The 18,755-nt window shown below is 55.5% G+C and overlaps 1 protein-coding gene and 1 long non-coding RNA gene across 3 annotated transcripts; one reads left to right on the top strand and one right to left on the bottom strand.

The window, feature by feature from the left end:
* Positions 1–771: 771 nt before the first annotated feature.
* Positions 772–2,410, bottom strand: LOC131406437 (uncharacterized). Its single transcript, XR_009220139.1, has 3 exons — positions 2,253–2,410; positions 1,259–1,397; positions 772–1,071 (listed from the first exon to the last, which is right to left on the bottom strand). It is a non-coding gene; the product is annotated as an uncharacterized LOC131406437 (long non-coding RNA).
* Positions 1,508–17,132, top strand: HAPLN3 (hyaluronan and proteoglycan link protein 3). 2 transcript variants are annotated; one of them, XM_058542419.1, is made up of 5 exons: positions 1,508–1,572; positions 9,172–9,350; positions 12,342–12,710; positions 15,164–15,466; positions 16,182–17,132. In XM_058542419.1, exons 2-5 carry the CDS (start codon positions 9,227–9,229, stop codon positions 16,466–16,468), a joined length of 1,083 nt encoding a protein of 360 aa, XP_058398402.1. In that variant the 5' UTR covers positions 1,508–1,572; positions 9,172–9,226; the 3' UTR covers positions 16,469–17,132. The 2 variants fall into 2 exon arrangements, with proteins under 2 accessions (XP_058398402.1, XP_058398403.1); XM_058542420.1 differs by lacking the exon at positions 1,508–1,572 and adding an exon at positions 4,138–9,093.
* The last annotated feature ends 1,623 nt before the right edge of the window (positions 17,133–18,755 follow it).

The raw sequence follows: 18,755 nt of genomic DNA, 5'->3' as shown, positions 1-18,755 counted from the left end.
GACCGCAGTCCTAAGAGCCACCTCTGGGGTTCCACCTGCTGGCCCGCCCTCCCCTGGCTGGCTCGCTAAACTCGCCTTGCCTGAACAAAACTGACTTTCCCTGCCGCCCATCCCTCTCCCTACACCTGTGGTCAGCACTGGGACCTCTTGACCCCCCTCTCCCGGGGTCCAGTCTCCTCTCCGTTCCTGGTTTCAATATAGTGGAGTGATTAGGGGCTCAGGGTCTCTAGTCGGACAGCCTGGGTTCAAATCCTGGCTCCGAGTGACGTTGGCAAGTAAATCTCTCTGGGCCTCAGTTCCTCATGTGTAAAATGGGAAAAATAGGACCCTGTGGCCTCGTGGGGACTGAAGGAGAGAATGTACATAAGCACCGCTGCAAAGCCTGGCCCACGGAGGCCTCAGACACTAACGTCATTGTCGCTTGCAAGAGTTTCCTGATTGGTACTTGTGTCCTGTTTATTTCCCCTCCAATCCGTCCTGCACACAGTGCTCAGACATGTCTCTCCTCCTCACAGAGGAACCTTCGTTGGCTCCCTTTTCCCATCAAGCCTGGCATTCACTTGGGGTGCAGTCTAGCTTCTAGTCCACCGCAGCTCCTTGTGCTCCCACGTGCTCCCAGCTGTGTGCACGCCGGCCCTCGAGGTGTGTTTAGGAAGGGGCTCTGGGCTCAGTGACCCTGTGGCCCTTCTCCCAGCCAAGCTGAAGGATCTCCCTTGGCTTTTCTGCTGAGGGAACAATTGAGCTGTCCAGGCCAGGGCCCCCTTGGTCTGGACGGGAAAGAAAACACTGTCCAAACAGAGGTGTCCTGGGAGGTGGCTGCTTGAATGGCTGCACTGACAGATGTCAGGATTCTAAGGGAGGGTCCCCCTGTTGGAGGACCAGTCAGAAGCATGATTGCCCCTGCAGGCTGGCGGGAACACCCCAGCCTGCGCCTCACAGCCCCCCAGGGCCCCTCATTCAAGCCCCACCCACTAGGGCAGCATCCCTGTGCCTGACAGTGAGGTGAGTCTGGCTGGCGGTTTCCTGGGGCAAAACTCCGGGGCAGGAAGGATGGCAGCACCCCCTTGCCGTCTATGGGGAGAAAGGCATCATACAGAACGCTCCCCCTTTCTTCTCCCGAAGGTGGGGGGACAGCCATAGCCCGCCTGCAGAGTGCCGGAGAGGGGCTCACCCAGCTTAGTCCCACTCTGTGTGGTTAACCAGAGCGTTCCAATGGGACCCTTCCTCTACAAACGCTCCTCTTTCATCCCCTACTCACCTCCTACCCCAAGATGTGACAGCTTCAACTCCTGGACATTCCCTTCACAGCTCAGCCAGCAGCTCCGCGGGTTGGGGGTGGCCCAGCCGAGTCTGGAGACAGCCCAAGTCTGCAGCAACTCCTCCCCTTGGGCCCAGCCCTTGGAGGGAAAGGGGCGTGTGTTCCTTTAAGGGGCTGGCCCGGCGGGAGCGCAGGGGTTTGTCCGCAATCGCTTCCCTTCTGGCCATTCAAGATCCCCAAATCCGTCTACTTCCTCCGACCCGGACAGCTCTCGGCTGAGAGCGCTCGAGCCGTCGAGGAGCCGCCTGGGAACGGTACGTGGCTCGGGGGTGGCCGGGCTCCCGGGGCCGCCTGTAGGCCGGGTTCCTCCCTCCCCACTTTGGGTCTCCTGCAGGGCCCCACGCTCTCCCTGGGCAAGGTCCGGGAAGCGGGCAGGGGGAGTGAGCTGGGCACCGCGGGGCCGGGGCGGAGCTGGGTTGTGATCGCCGGCGGGGGCGCGCCTGGGGCGCGAGTGAGGTGGGTGCAGCGCGGGGGCGCGGCCGACTTGCGCGAGGCCCTCATGGGCGCCGCAAGGAGGCAAATCCCGAGCGAAACCCGTGGCCTCCGAGACCACCGCCCGGGTCCAACCCCCTTCCCTCGCTGGGCCGCCCGACAGCTTCCCATCTCTCCTGTCCGGGTCCTGCAGCCGCCAGCATAGCGCGCCGCGCACCGGGCTCTGCTCCGGCGTATCCGTCGCATGCTCCCGGGCCACGGGAACTCTGGGAGGGGCTGGGGACCACCCGCGAGGCGGCGGGCGGGCGGACCTGCGCCTCTCGGCCTCTGCCGGTCTGCCCTGGCCGTCCCAGGGCAAACGCAATGGATGCCCGTCGGTTTCAGGCCTCGATTCCCTGGGGTTTCTGACTTACGGACAGCGAGACCAGCGGGGCCAGGAGGAAGGAAAGTAGAGCCCTGGGTGGGAGATGGGGTCGCTTAGAGAGGAAACAGCGCGGGGTACACTGTCACCAACTCGCCGGCTGGCCTCTGCAGCCTGTGACCCAGTCAGGACCGCGGTGTCCAGCGGTGACCCTCGGGAGTGCCTCTGCTCTCTGCAGCAGGAGGAAGTGATGGAGACGTGCTCTGGCCCCTCTCTCGCAGCCCTGCACGCGCCAGCGGGCTGGGAATGCTGGTAGGAAACACCTTCAGCTTCTACTTTCCGGGGGCCTCAGGTTTCAAAGGCGCTCGTAAGCCTTGCCTAAACAGGGGCACCGAAGTCAAATTCCTCGCGCGGAGGCGGGCTGCCGGAGACCTGGAGGGCAATGCTGCCATCTGCTGGTACCTAGGGGACTTGTACTCCTGGTCGCCCAGCGCGGGTAGTCTGGTGGGGCTCCATCTTCCTCCCACATCAGGGTTCAGCTTATCCTGGTGTGTGGAGGGGTCCCGAGGCAAGTGGTGCTGGGGAAAGCAAGGGATGGGCAGTCAGGAGACCTCCATTTTCTCTAATCTCCACCTGTTTACCAAAGATAAAGCCTTGGGTAGTTCACTCACCTCCATGCCCTTGGCCTTAGTTTCCCCAACTGTAAAGGGAAGGCAATGGTGGCTGCTTTCTCTCCTAGGCAATGAGAGAGGAGGAAGATCCTCTGAAATAACTCGAAACTTCACTTTGTAAACCATTAGTAGTAATAATAGCTAATATTTTTGAGTGCTTGCCCCCTCTAGGCAGTATTCTATGTGCTCTGCAGACATTCTCTCCCTAATCTTCACAAAAATAATTTGTGGTTGGTACTGTTGTGACCCCCATTTTACAGCTGAGGTAAGTGAGGCTCAGTGACTTACCCAATGACAGACTGTTAGTGAGTGGAGCCAGAGCTGAGTTCAGGTGGCCACTCTGATTCTAGATTTCTGCCATGTTCTTCTTCCAGTAATGTCAGCTAGTAATTGTTGAGCACCTGCTGTGTGTCAGGGGCTGGATTTCATTCATCTTATATAATCGGCACCATGGCCCTCTAGGGAGGGGCTATTATCCTTTTTTTACAGATGAGGAAATGGAGGCACAGAGAGGTTGAGTAACTTGCCCAAGGTCACTCTGCAGGATGCAGGTGTGTCCAGTTCCAATGCTGAGCCTGGCTCTGGGTGCCCAGGCGAGGCTCCAGCTGATCTGGGGAGCCACCAACTGCCAAGGTGACTAGTCTGGACTCGATTGTGGACCTTCCACCTGGTGGCACTTCTGTGGTGGTCCTGAGGGCTGGGGGCTGGTGGTAGGGGAGCAGAGGCTGTCTGTCGCTACTCTTAATGATGGTGGTCAGGGATGGGCCCAGGCAGGGCAGCAACTAAGTTACAATTGCCACTCCTGACTCGCACCGGAACTCTGCCCTGTGCTGTAGCCTAACATTCAGGGTGGTCCTTGTCCACAGCCCCCGAGCTTCCCTGTTAGTGTTCTCTGGAGATGGGGAAACTTCTGTTCAGAGAGGTCACATGGCTTGCCCAGGGTCACCCCGCCAGCAGGTGGCAAAGCCTGGATACAAACGCGGGAGCCTAACTCAAAACCTCAGGCTTCGTGTGCTACCCTCCTCTCAGGGGGGCTGCAGGAGGGGGCCTGCTTCCACCTGGGTGTAGCTCCAGGACACAGGGCTGATCTTTTCTTCAGAACTCATTTCGGTTTTCTTGGCGTGTTCCCCCTGCCGTTCTAAGGTTGCGTGACTGCTGGGTTAGCATCCAGCAAAGAGGAGTGTTGACCTGATCACACCTCTCCATTTGTGGCAGTATTCATAAACCAGAGGAAACCAAGGTGGGTGCCCACACTGGAGAGGGGCCAGGAGGAATGCAGAGAACTAGGCTGTTTGTCGCCGGAAAGGAGGAGGAGCCAGGCTGAGGACGTGCCCTTGATTTGAGGTAGGAGGACAACCAGAATGATTCTTTTAGAATGTGAACCAGATTCCTGACACTCCTCTGCTGGACACTCTTCAGTGTCTTCCCTTCAGTGCCACATCCTGGGGCCTGTGACTGCCACTCGGACATCTCCAGCCACCCTCCCTCTTGCTCCCTGGGCTCCAGCCTCACTGGATTTCAAGCTCTTCCTGCCAAAGGACTTTGCACTTGCTGTTCCCTCTCTTGGAAGGCTTTTCCCTATGATCTTCAAAGCTCTCAGCTTCACTGTTGGTCCCCTTCTCAGGGAGGCCTTCCTGATCCGTCCTGTCTCAGGAGCACCCTTGTCCCTGCTTCTTCCTCCTCGATCACATGCATCACTTTCACATCGCGTGTGTCCCACATTGTGTTTACTGTCTGTCTCCCTCATTAGAGTGTGCACTCCACGAGGACTTCTGGTTTGTGTCCCCCGTGCCTAGAACTGTGCCTGGCACATGGTATATGCACTCACCATTGTTGAGTGAAGGAGATCAAGTTCCAGCTCCTTCATCTATTACCTGGTAAACTTAGCCAAGCAACCTAGCATTTCTGAACCTCAGTTTCCTTGTCTGGACAATGGGGATGATAATTCTGATATTGTGAGGCCTCCAGGCAACGACGTCCGTGAAGGGGCATTGACAAGTGGAAGGCTGTCCTTAAATGTGACAGATCATCGTGAGGGTTGGCTGAAAAGAGTTCAACAGAGTCCTGCCTCTGCCGCCTCCTGGCTTTGACAGTTGCTTCATGTCTCTGTGCCTCTATCCACCTGTGGATTAGACGGGGAGAATATAGTTCTCCTAGCTGACTGGGGTGGGGGAGCTCTTGGCGGAACTGAGGGAGCGGCTGGGCATGGAGGCCATTTCAGAACCGGGGAGTGAGTGTGGTGCCCAGGCTCGAGTCGTGAGTGGGTGCCGGGTCTCTGAGGCTGGGAAGGGGTGCCTCGGAGCTTGCCGGAGGACAGCAGAAGGGCCACAGTCTGTTCTGCCTTAGCACATATTTCTGAATCGTGAATTACCTCGTTCACGATGGGTTGGAACAATGGGGAAACGGTGTCAGCGGCACATGGAATTGCGTTGGTCCAGGGGTGGTTTTCCTAGTACCGTAATGTACTGGAGCGACCGTAAGAAGATTTCTCACGGTTAAAGAGCAAGCCTGAGCAGTGTATGAATTCCTTAAGATAAACGCCGCCAGTCCTGCAGAATGTGCCTTTCTTCAGTATACATACATCCCTCGCTATCCAAACTCTTCTATTCACTGTCCAAAACTCAGGAACCAGGTAGATTTGGGTAATGCAGCATTTCTTCCTACTGAATTCTCCCAGCTCTCAATGTCCAGACTCTCGCCCTCCCAGCTCAAGGACGCAATAGACCTGGTGAGGGAGGGCTGCCCGTACGGCTGCTCAACACCGTCAAGTTTTCTGATGAAAGTAGGAAACAGATGAAGAAGTTGCAGAGGCAGTTCCTCTGTGTTAAAAAAATGATCGAAGAAGGTGGCTTCACCCTGGGTCAGATTTTTAATTTTGGTCAGTCTGTTTTCCATTGGAATCCACTGCCCCCCACGGACCTCCATCTCAAAGGAGGACGCACTGGCCCGGCGGTGAAGGCTGCAGAGGGCCGGCTGACCGGGCGCTGGCTGCCACCGTCAGTGGAGAGTTAGCGGTGCTGGTGTTTTTTATCAGGATTGTTCTTGTTTTTGTTAGTGGTCTGGTTACAAAGTTGCATATGTTTTGAGTAGTCTGCCCCAGACTTATTTTTCCCTTAACCTTGGTTTTCATGCATGATTTTGCAAAAATACACTTTTTTTTCAAGTATAAAAAAATCACTTTGTGGCAGAAATGCCTGCATTTGCTCATTCTGGGGAAGCCCTTTCTTCCTGGGGCTGCTGTTAAGAGGCTGGAGACACTGCAGACAGGGGCTCCTCTGCTCCAGGAGGCTCCAGGTGCCCAGGGACAGGGTGGACCCCTGGGACGTCCAGCTCAGCATCAACAAGCCTCTCAGTCCTCATTCCACTTCCTGCCTGGTTCTGAATGTGGAACCTCAAGGAAAGAAAAGGAAACCAGCTCCTACGAGAGCCTGCTCTGAGCCAGGCCCTGGGCTGTGTGCTCCACACGTCACTTCCCTGAATTTGACGTAGTGGTTCCGGGCATTGGAGCTGGAGTGGGTTCCAATCCTAACTCTGCCTCTTCCTAGTTGGGTGACCTTGGGAGATTATTGAATCTCTCTGTGCCTTGGTTTTCCCATCGGTAAGATGGGGTTACTAATAGTTCCCACCTCAGGGGGTGTGGTGAGGATTAAATGAGATAGTATGTGCTCATGAAACACAGTGGTGAATATTTTTATGCAGCTCATAGGAACCCTGGGAAGTGACTTATTTGTCAGGCCAATTGAGGCTGAGCTATGTTCACCAAGAGACTCAAGATGTGGACTTAAATACGGTGGGACTTTGTTTCTCTCTCATGACCCGGTGCGGGTGGGAGAGGGCCAGGGCTGGTGCGGCAGCTCTGCCATCCAGTCTGTGGTTTCCATCTCTGAGACTAAGGTGGCTGCTCTGTTGCCAGCAGGTTGGGGGAAGAATCCCAGGGAGAGGTGTCCCTGTTGTTTTAACTGCAAGTCCTCCATGTGGCACGTGGCATTTCTGCGCACTGCCATTGGCCATCACGGAGTGGCGTGGCCCCTCCCAGCTGCCAGGGAGGCTGGACATACAGCCTTCAGCGGACTGGTCACGCCCCTATCTAGAACTCTAGTAGTAAAGTAGAACATCTTGGTGAGAATTACGCCGTGGTGAGTTTTATGATCTCCATTTCACGTATGAGGAAGCCCGTCTAGAGTCACACAGCTAGTAAGTCGTGGAGATGGGATTTGAACCCAGATCTTCCTGTCCCCAAACTGCTGTGTTAGGTGCCCAATTGTGGTTAGCTGCCTAGATCCACGTCACCAGGAGGCTGTATGAGTGTCACCTGGGGAATCCTCTTGGACAAGAAGTGAGGCCTCAGAGGGCAGTGCACGGCCCAGGGGCGAGTCTGGGCCTCGGGACCTCTGTGAAGATGCCTACGAGAACAGCGAAGTCTGCCTCGCAGCTTCCTCCGCATCCGTGCTTCCTCCCCAGCGAGAGCTCCTCACTGTTCTGAAACAAGAAAGTTTCCTCTGCAGTCCCACCACCTTCCAGGCCGATGCTTGTCTTCTCTTTTCCCCTCCCTCCATCCCTTTTCCCCTTCTCTCTGTTCCCTCCCCTTCTGGCTCCTGTACACAGGCATTTGTAGGGCCACATACTTACAATCCTAGCAGAGTGGCAATTCTGTGTTCTGCTTTGTCTATTTTAAATTACACCCTAAGCATTTTTCCACATTGCTGCATGATAATCACAGTTATGCTTCCAAACGCCTGCTGTCACTCAGGGCTTGCTGCCCCACAGTCCCCTTCCACCCAGCCCCTGGAGGGATGTTTCTAAGATGCAGGTCTGATCCTGTGGCTCCTCTGCATAAAGCCATTCCTGGCACCCCAGGGCCTTTGGGACAAGGGACAGGCTGCTGAGCCTGACACCCAAGGGCATCCAAGACTGGTGCTGCTGACCCCTGTCACCTCTCCCCGATATCAGCCAGGGGCTTGGCAGGAAGCAGAATTCACCCTAGAAGATTCCAGTGAAGAGACTCTAATGAAGGGATGACTTCTAGAGAGGAGGGTGGAGGCAACAGACAGGGGAGTGGGGGACGTAGAGACAAGCAGCAGCTGTCACTGCCCCCCAGGCCTGGAGGGGACAGGGGAAGAGATGGTGTTACAGAGCCTGTGAGAGCAGGTGCTGGGCAGAGGAGCCGCTGGCGGAGCTGTGGTCACGAGGGTCACAGGTACTGCAGAGACGGACCTGTGGCAGAGGCACTAGAGCAAGGAGCCAGCAGGGAGGAGATAATGCCCTCTCTGCTCTTTCCTCCCCCGCCTGCACATCTCCTGTGGGTGCCTCCCGTGGGCTGAGTCCTGCTGGAAGCCACAGGGCCAGGGCGCCTGGGAGAAGTGACACGCAGGGATCAGGGCAGAGAAAGGCAGATGTGGGGCACAAATGGAGAATTTCCGGCACACCCCCAGCCCTCAGGCACTCGCTCTGGTCTCTGCATCTTTGCATTTGCTGTATCCCTGCTGGGCAAACCCTGCTGTCCTTCTCACCCTGGCTAACTCCTGGTCCTGAGTCTAGTTTCGACACTCCTTTTCTGCACCCCATCTTTGTGCTCGCCATACAGCATCGTGCCTCTGCCCCCTCCCTGCACTGACCTCCTCCAAGGCCTGACCCAGGGCTCAGTAGATGGCGGTGAGCAGGGCAGGGACCAGGGGAGATGAGTGAGGCATTAGCCTTGGGCACAAAATTTAAGGGAGTGAGTGTGTGTGCGCCAAAAAAATAATCAAGACATAATATTTTAATGCAATATTCATAAAAATCAGATCAACAAACTATAGCCTGTGGGCGAGCTGCCTATTTTATTTGAGTGTCCATGGAAACCAGAATAGCCTCTCAGAAGTGTTCTACTATGATGTTTAGATTTTTTTTGACCTTGACCCAAGATAAATAAATTTCACATGTGACCTCCCTACTTCATCTGCACAGACGTTTCTGGGCTGAAACAAAGCTTCACAATGCAGGACTCATCTTCCCTGAACACGAACGCGCCCTGATGTTTTCTAGTCCAGTCTAGTCTCTTCGATGTCATTAAAAAATGCTGCTCACAACTTTTCAAATTCAAACCTGCAGTTTGAGAAATGTCGATACTGTCATACTGTCCTGCTTAATTTCTCCGTGGTCTCTTTGCTGCCTCCTAACTCTTAGGATTTGTTGGCTTGCTCATTGCCATCCTGCCTGCGGGGTGCGGCCCCCTGAGAGCAGGGACCTCATCTGGCTCGTCACTGCTGTCTTCTTGGCTCTGAGCACAGTGCCTGGCTCGCAGGAGATGCTCCATAATACTCGTTGAGCCAGTAGGTGCTGGAGCCCTGGGGTCCCCGTCCCCTGGCGGTGGGGCCTCTCTAACTGGCCTGTTTTTCTCCTCTTCCCAGTGTGCCCGGGCCCCAGCCCTGCCCAGACAGCCTGGAGCTGCCGCCGTGGGACGCCATGGGCCGGCTGCTCCTGCTGCTGCTGCTCCCGCTGGCCCGCGTCCCCGCGCTGCCCCTCTACAACGGCTTCTACTACTCCAATGGCCCCGGCGGCCAGAACACCGGCAATGGCCGCGGCGAAGGTGGGCGGCCTCCTGGGCCAGGCTCTGGCTCCGTAGGGGGACCAAGACCCCCCCTGACACCTGCTGTGAGCTGCAGGTTCCAGGCTGGGACCGGGCCGGGGCCTGGGGCCAGCAGCCCCCTTCCCATCAGGGTCTTTGCAGTGGGCCAGGCTCGTGTCTAAGACGAGATGGTTCAGTCGCTCTGTGTATGCCAGCCCCTCAGACATGGCGCTAAATGCACTTAGGGACAGTCACTTGTGCTTTGTATACTTTCCCAACGTCCTGCCAATTTTTTAAGACCCAGCTTGAATGTGGTCTCCCCTTATCTCCCCAGTGGAGGGGACTGGGGTTAGACAGACATGAGTTTGAATCTCAGTGTTGCCACTTCCGAGCTACATGGCTTTGCACAGCTGACTTTTTAGTTAGCGGTTATTGTGTACCTCCTATGTGCCAGGCACGCTTCTAGGTGCCTTACATACGTCCTCTCATGTGATCCTCACAAAAACCCTGACATGGGCAAGGGTGAGAATAAAATGTTTAACAACCAGTGCAGCACAGGCCGTGACCAGGCCAAATTGATGCTGGCTGCCCTCACAGCCCCGAGAGCAGATACTATGTATTATTCCATTTCGTAGATGAGGAAACTGAGGCTCAGAGAGTTGAGCCAGGTGCACAGGGCACATGGATCTTAAGAGGCTGTGCTGAGATTTGTCTGTGGAAGGATTGAGAAGATGAAAGTACCCAGCCCAGCCTGGTCATGACTTGGCCTCCCTCAGAGGCTCTCATGGAGAGTCCGTCCTTGCCTCCTTCGGTTCCAGGTGGCTGCTCGCATACAGTGGCCTGTCACTGTGTCACTCCAGTCTCTGCCTCCATGGTCACATTGCCCTCTCCTCCTCTGTACTCAGCTCTCCCTCTGCCTCCTTCTAAAAAGACACTTGTGATTGCATTTCAGGCCCATCTGGAAAATCCAGAATACCCCCCATTTCTAGATCACTAATTTAATCCCATCTACAAAATCCATTTTACCATAAAAGGTAACATTCCCAGGTCCAGGGATTAGGCCCTGGATATTTTGAGGAGCCATTGTTTAGACTGCTACACCCCTTTTTTGCAGAATTTATTTTGTTGTATGAGCACTACTTTAGTGAGATTCAAGGAAACTTAAAAACACCAACTTTCCACCCATAATTCCACCACTTGACCAGCCCAACTCTTCGTTTTTCTCTTTCCCTTTAGTTCCTGAATATATGCAAGCAAAGTCACAATAGTCCCCCCACCCAGGGGAACCACTGCTAACATTTTAGGTGTATCCTTCCAGCCTTTCATATACGATTAAGAAAATTTTCTTTAACCTTATGTGGTTTTGTAATCCTCCTTGTCATTTCATAGAATACAAATTGTTTTCCAAGTCAATGAATGAATATACATCCACCAGGTTATTTTACATGGCTATATAGTATTTTGTCATATGATTTAGCTAAACATTTTCATTTGAACAGGTTAAAGCTTCAAATACAGCTTTACTAAAGAGCTTTGGGAACACAAAGGGCATTGACACTAGACGATAGCTGGGCTCATGTCTGTTGAACTCTTTCTGTGTGCCAGGTGTCCCTTACTTGATTTGAGCCTCTCCATAGCCCTCTGTAGGTCTGTTATTATCCCATTCTATAAATGAGGAAACTGAGGCTCGATTTCTCTGCAACACGGTTGTGAAGAGGTGGAGCCAAGCTTCAAGCATGTCTTGCCTGCCCCTGGACCTGTGGTCTCAAACCTCAGTGCACGGCCTGTCCAGAGCGGGCTCCTGCAGCTGGAGTGGCCAGCAGAGTCACCTGGAGGTCTTCTTAGGAAACTGATTTCTGGGCTTCACCCCCAGAGCTTCTGATTCAGCAGGTCCTGGGGGGGGTGGTGGCAAGAATGTGCATTTCTAACAAGTTCCCAGTGTTGCTGATGCTGCTGGCCCAGGGACCCGCTTTGAGAACCACTGCAACAGAGCATCTGGTTTGTTAGGTGCAGCTCTTTTTCAGCAGGAGATCCTCTACCGGGAGCAGCCAGCTCCCCACCCCCCATCTATCTCCTGCTGACCCCTGAGGCTACCCCTCTGCCCCGACTCTGTGTACCTCCAGGCACCTGAAGTCCTCACCCAAGGTCGTGACATAGCAAGGCCCCCCTAGGGGTCCCGAGTTAAAGACGAGCCAGCCTTGGCCCATAAACCTGGTTCCTGTGTTGCATGTTGGCTCTGGTTTATTTGTACCCCTGAGACCTGAGTACAGTCTCCTCTAGAAGCCCTGGCCTCATCTCACCTGTCACCAGGAACTCGGGCAGAGTCACACTGGAGAGCTGGACAGAGTGAAGGGCAGGCTGTGCTCTCCTGCGGCCCGTGTGGTGGGGAAGGAGACTGGGAGGATCTGAGTCCTAGCTACCCACCCCATATGGAGGTGCTCTTGTTGCCTGCTGTATCACGTGGCTTTTGATGCGTAAGAAACTTCGTGGCTTAAGACAACAGCCATTTATTTTGCTCATGATTCTGTGGGTCAGCATTTTGGGTGGGCTCACCGTGCACCTGCAGTGGGTGGGCAGGTCAGCTGGAGACTGGTGAGTCTTGGATGGCCTCAGCTGGGATGGCTCCATGGGCTCTCACCCTCCAACAGGTGGGCCCAGGCTTGTTCTGACGGCGGGGGGGCAAGGTTCTGAGAGTGGAAGCGGCAGGGCCTCCTGTGGCCTCGGCTCAGAACAGGCACAACAGAACCGTCACTTCTGCCATGTTCGTTTGGTCAGAGCAAGTGGCAAGGCCAGCACGGGTTCAAGGGAGCAGGGAACAGTCACCTCTTGATGGAAGGAGCTGCAAAGTCACAGTGCAAAGTGTGTGGATACTGGGAGGCATGCAGTATCGGGGCCATGTTTGCATCTCTTAACACCTGTGTCTGGCGGGGGCTGGGATGAAGGTGGGGTGCCCTTGCAGGGGTACAGATGTGCTGCATCAGGTCCCTATCTGCACCCCACCTCTCCCCCCAGGCGTGTTCAACGGAGTGAAGCTGGTGGTGGAGATGCCCGAGGAGACCCTGTTCTCCCACCGGGGGGCCAATGTGACCCTGCCCTGCCACTACCGCTACGAGCCGGCCCTGGTCACCCCGCGGCCCGTGCGCATCAAATGGTGGAAGCTGTCGGAGAATGGGGCCCCGGAGCAGGACGTGCTGGTGGCCATCGGGCTGAGGCACCGCTCCTTCGGAGACTACCGAGGCCGGGTGCATCTGCGGCAGGACAGGGAGCGTGAAGTGTCACTGGAGATCCGGGACCTGCGGCCGGAGGACTACGGGCGCTACCGCTGCGAGGTCATTGACGGGCTGGAAGATGAGAGCGGCCTGGTGGAGCTGGAGCTGCGGGGTGAGATCCCGACTGGGGTGGATCGCTGGGACCTGGGGGCCGAGGGGAGAGGGCCCTGGAAAGCATCCAGACCTTTGTGCTTTAGACAGATAAACATTTAGTCTTCAAAACAAATCCACAAGGAAGCTACTATCACCCCCGTTTTACAGATGAGGAAACCAAGGCACAGAGAGGTCAAGTAACTTACCTAAGGTCACATAGCTCATAAACAGCAGAGTAGGGGTTTGACCCCAGGCAGGCGGGCTCCAGAATCCACTACCTCTACTCCCTCCCCCTCACACCCCATTCAGAGAGAAGAAAACAGGAGCTGGTGACATAGCTAATTAGAGGCAGAGCTGAGATTCAAGGAGGGTTGGTAGGCAACACAAACGAATGTCAGGTGATAGGGAGTGGTGGGGACTGGGGCACACTGCTGAGCCCTCGTTCCACCGAAAGGGAGCCGCCCTGCTCAGGCCCAGCTGATGATGCCATTCCAGAAGCAGGCCCAACCAGCCAGATTTTCTGATTTGACAAGAGAGGCTTATATTTTTATGTGAAGTCTCTGGATTTTTATATAAAAATCTCCTATTTTTAAAAACACTCAGTGCTCTCCAAACCAGTTAGACCCTGCGAGCCAGATCTGTGTGTGGGCCTCAGTGAGGTCTCTAAGTGACTTCTACTTCTGTCTCTAGGACGGGATGTGTGTCCTCATGTCTCTCCTACCTGTTAGGCGGGCAGCTTAGAGGGTGGAAAAAGATGACCTGACTCCCTGTCCACCCTGTCCCAGCTGTGGCTCCTGGGTAAATGCCACATCCCCTCGGAGCCCAGTGCCCTCATGTGTAAACTGGGAATGAGGGTGCTTCCTCCTTCACCTCCCTCAGAGGAGGTGGGATAAAGTGTGTGTCCAGGGCTGGCTCAGTCAGTGGCAGACCTCTGCCAGTAGCATCTACCTCCCCAGTCCATGTGGCTTAAATGGCGGCCCAGAGGGGCCACGTTCCCATCCCTGATGTTGGGGATGGTAGAGGATGGGAGGGAGCCTGTGCGAGTCATTTGTCTGGGGACCTTAGGGGCAGCCTAGAGAGACAGGGGCCCTTCACCCCATTCCTGGGGCTGGAAAAGTGGGAATTTGGGATGGAACCAGGCATGACTCCCCTGCAGACACACATGGAGGTTGTGAGCTTATTGTTGAGGCCCCCCTCAACCTGGCTCTGCCCAGGGGCCTGGCTGTCTGCTCCAGGTGAGACTGGGGATGTGGGGCCCAGGATGTTCCCAGGCCCCTGGCCACAGGGAGGAGATTCCGAGGACTCCAGGCCCTACTTCTAAGCAATGCCAGTCCAGGACGCGAGGGACACCCCTTCTCCTTAAGGGTTTATCTATGATAACCCAAATGATGATTTGGTAGACTGAATCTTGGATGTTTAAAAAAAACTTTTTATTATGGTCAAGTTTCAAACATGGATGGTGACTTCTGAGAGGAACCTGTGGCCCCTAACAGACCCTGGACCCAGGAGGGGAAGCACCCCACCCGGAACCTCCCTGGCCTCAAGCCCCCTGTATTAAGGCCCGTTATGACCCCTCCTCTTCCCACGGCTTCTAGGGCCTCCCCTTCCCCTAAAAACCATCTGTCACATGTGGAAAGTTCCTTGTATTCTCCTGAGAAGCTTCTAAATTAACAATAACATAGATGATTAGGTCTCAGCTACTGAGAGGGGGAGCGGGGAGCTACACCTGGCCCCCAGAGCCCAGACTGTGCCGTCTCCTGACAGCATATCCTCACTGGTGTCTTAGTCCGTTTGCGCTGCTAGGACACAATACCACAGCCTGGGTGGCGTATAAACAACATTTATTTCTCACAGTCCTGGAGGCTGGAAGTCTGAGATCAGGGTGCCAGCATGGTTGAATGAGGGCCCACTTCTGGGTCCCAGACTTATCACTGTGTCTTTACTTGGTAGAAGGGGCTGGAGGGGTGGGGTCTCGGGAGTCTCTTTTATAAGGCACTAATCCCATTCATGAGGGCCCCACCCTCATGACCTAAGCACCTCCCAAAGGCCCTACCTCCTAATACCATCATCTTGGGGGTTAGGATTTCGACATATGAGTTTGGGGTTCGACATTGAGACTGTAGCATTGGGGTTCTTGCAACAGCTCTGTGAATTAGGTATTATTCCCGTTCTATAGTTGGGGACATTAGTTGGCTGATTAATTAATTACCTTAACAAGCTAATACATGTTTGCTGAGTACTGCTGTGTGCCAGGCCAGTGCTAGGAGGGAGGTGTAAAGCAGAGGTAGGCTCTGCCTTGGACTTGGACACTGGACAGGAGATGACGGTTTGCTGAGCTGCTCTGAGGGACTGTGTGTGTGTGTGTTGGGGGGGCATATGTCCCAGTGGAGAGGAGGGGAGGGGACTGGGGTCTCCAGCCAGCTGGGCCCCTGCCCACCCCTCCAAGCCCCTCTCTCTTTCCTCCCCGCCCAGGTGTGGTCTTTCCCTACCAGCACCCCCAGGGGCGCTACCAGCTCACCTTCCATGAGGCCAAGCGGGCCTGTGAGGAGCAGGACGCGGTGGTGGCCTCCTTTGAGCAGCTGTTCCGGGCCTGGGAGGAGGGCCTGGACTGGTGCAACGCGGGCTGGCTGCAGGACGCGTCGGTGCAGTACCCCATCACGCTGGCCCGGCGGCCCTGCGGCGGCCTGGGCCTGGCACCCGGCGTGCGCAGCTATGGCCCACGCCACCGCCGCCTGCACCGCTATGACGTGTTCTGCTTCGCTGCGGCCCTCAAGGGTGAGTGGAACTGCCGAGAACAGGCCTGCAGGTGGGAGGGCGGCATCTGGGGGCTTCAGTACCCCTCTGCTTGCCCTGCCGGCACCTCCTCATGGAGGTCTGGAGCACCTGCAGATCTTGAAGCCACCCGGCTGAGTTTTGAGTGCTGCTGCTGCTGCTGCTTCCCACCAATCATTGGTTTACTCATTCCTCAGACATTTCCTGAGTGCCTACCACGTGCTGGGGCCGAGAGGAGGCTCTGGGCATCACAGACAAATAAAACACAGTCTCGCCTTACAAAGCGGTTCACTTCAAGGGAGGATAAACAAGTGAAAATAGGAATTGGTTCCTGCCATACCCCAAGCACTTAGAAAACTGTCTGCCACATAGTAGGTGCTCAGTAAATGATTGAACAGATGAGAGATGCTGATTGGTCCAGCCTAGTGGGGTGCCCACCCAGGGTGCAGTTAGGAGGTGGAGGGAATGCCCATATGACTGGAGGGACCCCAGCCCCATGGCAGGCGGGATGGAGCTCTCAGAGAGGGGATGAGGACTGGGACCATTCCCCTTGAAGTGTCCACGGCAGATGCCCACAGCATGGCGGCTCCCTGGGCTCAGTGGTCAGGGTTTGGGAGTCGGGTGGTGATGTCTGGATGAGCTGGCATTGCTGCAGGCCCTGCCGTCCTCTCCGGCTGCCCCCTCTGCTGCCCAGCCCTCACACCCCACTTTTCCCCAGGGCGGGTGTACTACCTGGAGCACCCGGAGAAGCTGACGCTGGCAGAGGCAAGGGAGGCCTGCCTGGAGGACGACGCGCAGATCGCCAAGGTGGGCCAGCTCTTTGCCGCCTGGAAGTTCCGTGGCCTGGACCGCTGTGATGCCGGCTGGCTGGCGGATGGCAGCGCCCGCTACCCTGTGGCTCACCCGCGTCCCAACTGCGGGTCCCTGGAGCCCGGTGTCCGCAGCTTCGGCTTCCCAGACCCGCAGAGACGCGAGTACGGCGTCTACTGCTACCGCCCGCGCTAGACCCCGCGCCGGCTCTGGACCCACCCGCCCCGCCCCCTTGCGGGCTTTATTTATTCACTGGTTCATTTTCCCTTTCGAGTTGGGGCAGTTTTCATATTGTTTTTATACTTCTCAACTTAAAAATTTTTTTAAAATTATTACAAATTTTTTTGTAAATCCTACAGTTCCCAAATCCTCCCTCTGCTTGTGTGGACACCCCAAGGCTCCCCCCCTCCAGGATCCTCTTGCCCCTCTCCTCTGGGACCTTTGAGGTTTGTGGGCTCAGGAGGGCTCCCTTCCCCGGGGGCTGATGCCCCGAGGGGGCAGTGGCACAAGGAGTCGGTGTGGTTGCTGCGGCTGTCCCTCACCTCCAGCCTGGGGGAGGGGGTGGCATCCAGGGGGCTCTGGAGCTGGGCTTTGGGGCCTCACAGTCTCCTACCCTCTCCTACTTCTCTGTGAAGCTGCTGGCCCAGATCAGCACTGCTGGCTGGCCGAGGGCTGGGAGCCGGTCCCTAGGCTTCTGTGTGACATCCCAGGGAAGGGAGAAACTGCCCCCATGCTTCCCTTCTCTTTTGGTTCCAAAGAGTCTGTATTTTGTTTCCCATTTTCCCAGATTATGGGAGTGGCCCTCAGGTGTGTGTGCTTTCTTTGGACAATAAAGGTGCTATGATGCCCTCCCTCTGTACCAGCCCTCTTCTCTGTCTCACTCTGCATCTCGTTCAGTCTCAGGGCCCAGCTCCCTGCCTGGTGGGCTTCGTGGGGTCTGTCCAGTGGAGTGGGCAGGGAACTCCATGGGCTGCACCTGCAGGCTGACTTGGTTCTGGCTTTGCCTGCCTCGTGGCACACCCTGCCTCGGCTGCTAGTCCAGCAGCTGTAGCTCCAGCTTGCTCCCCCACAATCCCCGCTCCCAGGCTGTGTGTCTGCAGGGCCCAGCAGAGGAGTGGGTGGTGCCTCTCCGGAGCCGGAGGAGGCTGTGCCCCTCAGAAGATCTCGGAGGCCAGGGATCTTGGGGACCACCCTCTCTGTGCCTCACCCTCTGCCCTCTGCCCCCACCCCAGGAAACCAGACCAGTTGCCTCTGCACCAGCACACATCTGCCACTCACAGTCAGTTATTCAGTCAATTCTTCATTAGCCCAGTGCTTCTCAAAGTGTGGCCAGAAGCATCAGCATCACTGGGAACTTGTTAGAAATGCAGATTCCTGGGCCCCACCCCAGACCTGCTGAGTCAGAAACTCCGGAGTGGGGCCAGCACTCCGTGTTATCACAAGCCCTCTTGATTTCTGGTGCTGGCTCAAGTTTGGAAACCACTGACATGGTTGTGCTCCCAACTACTCGGTCAATTAATTGATAAATTGCACAATCATTGAGCCCTACTATGTGACCATCGCTGCGCCCTCCGCTCTTGTCCACTCACTCTTTCCAGAGCTGCAGGTAACCTGGGCACACGTACAGATTCCCCGACAAATACTCAACTACACACACACACCTGAACTCACCCCGGCACACACTAACCAAGACGCAGACACATTCACGAACACAGACTCAACATCCATTGAGCAACTCTGATGAGGGGGGTGGTGCCATCCTGGCCTCCTCCGGAGAGGCTGGTGGAGGGACACTGCCCAGCATGCACCTCTGGCCCGACTCAAGGTCGGTTGGGGGAATCCATAAATGATTCAAATCGTTTTCATTGATGTCCTACAGCCTGCTTAAAGGCAGGACGCCCAGATGTTTTTGCTAGCGGCCAGCCAACCAATTTACCCCAAAAACGCATAAGCAAGAGTCACTGTTCCCAGGCTGTCTGCGATTTTTTTTGGTCTCCTAAATCCTGATTTTGCCTCTGTTCTTGGACTCACTTTACCAACCAACTCCTCCTGTGTGAGCCAACAGTGTGACATCAAAGAAGCGAACTATGCAACGTGGCCAGATGTCCACTGGAGCTGTCCTGTGACAGGGTGCCAACCTGCAAATCCTCACACAGCACCCATGCACTGTCACACACACACACACAGCAGAGAATCCATCAAAATCATCGGCACCCTTGTGACAACAAAGCACAACAGGTGTGACCATCCCAGGCTTTCTGAACGGACAGGATTCACACCAATGTGGGGCCATTTGATTAAAACATGTCCCCACTGCCCCCATTTCTAAAAGCCACTTCAGTAGACTCCGGACCATGGTTGCCTTTTCTTGAAATTAAGAAAAGAAGGGAAAAGAAAAGAAATAGATCTCTTCCAATGTCTTTATTATTATTATTATCATAATCTTCAGTTTTCAAAAATATAAATAGGTGCACGGAACCCT

This window comes from Diceros bicornis, chromosome 5, assembly GCF_020826845.1.
Source record: "Diceros bicornis minor isolate mBicDic1 chromosome 5, mDicBic1.mat.cur, whole genome shotgun sequence".
Lineage (NCBI taxonomy): Eukaryota > Metazoa > Chordata > Mammalia > Perissodactyla > Rhinocerotidae > Diceros > Diceros bicornis.
The sequence above is the reverse complement of the archived record's forward strand: the minus strand, read 5'-3'. Positions and strand labels throughout refer to the sequence as shown.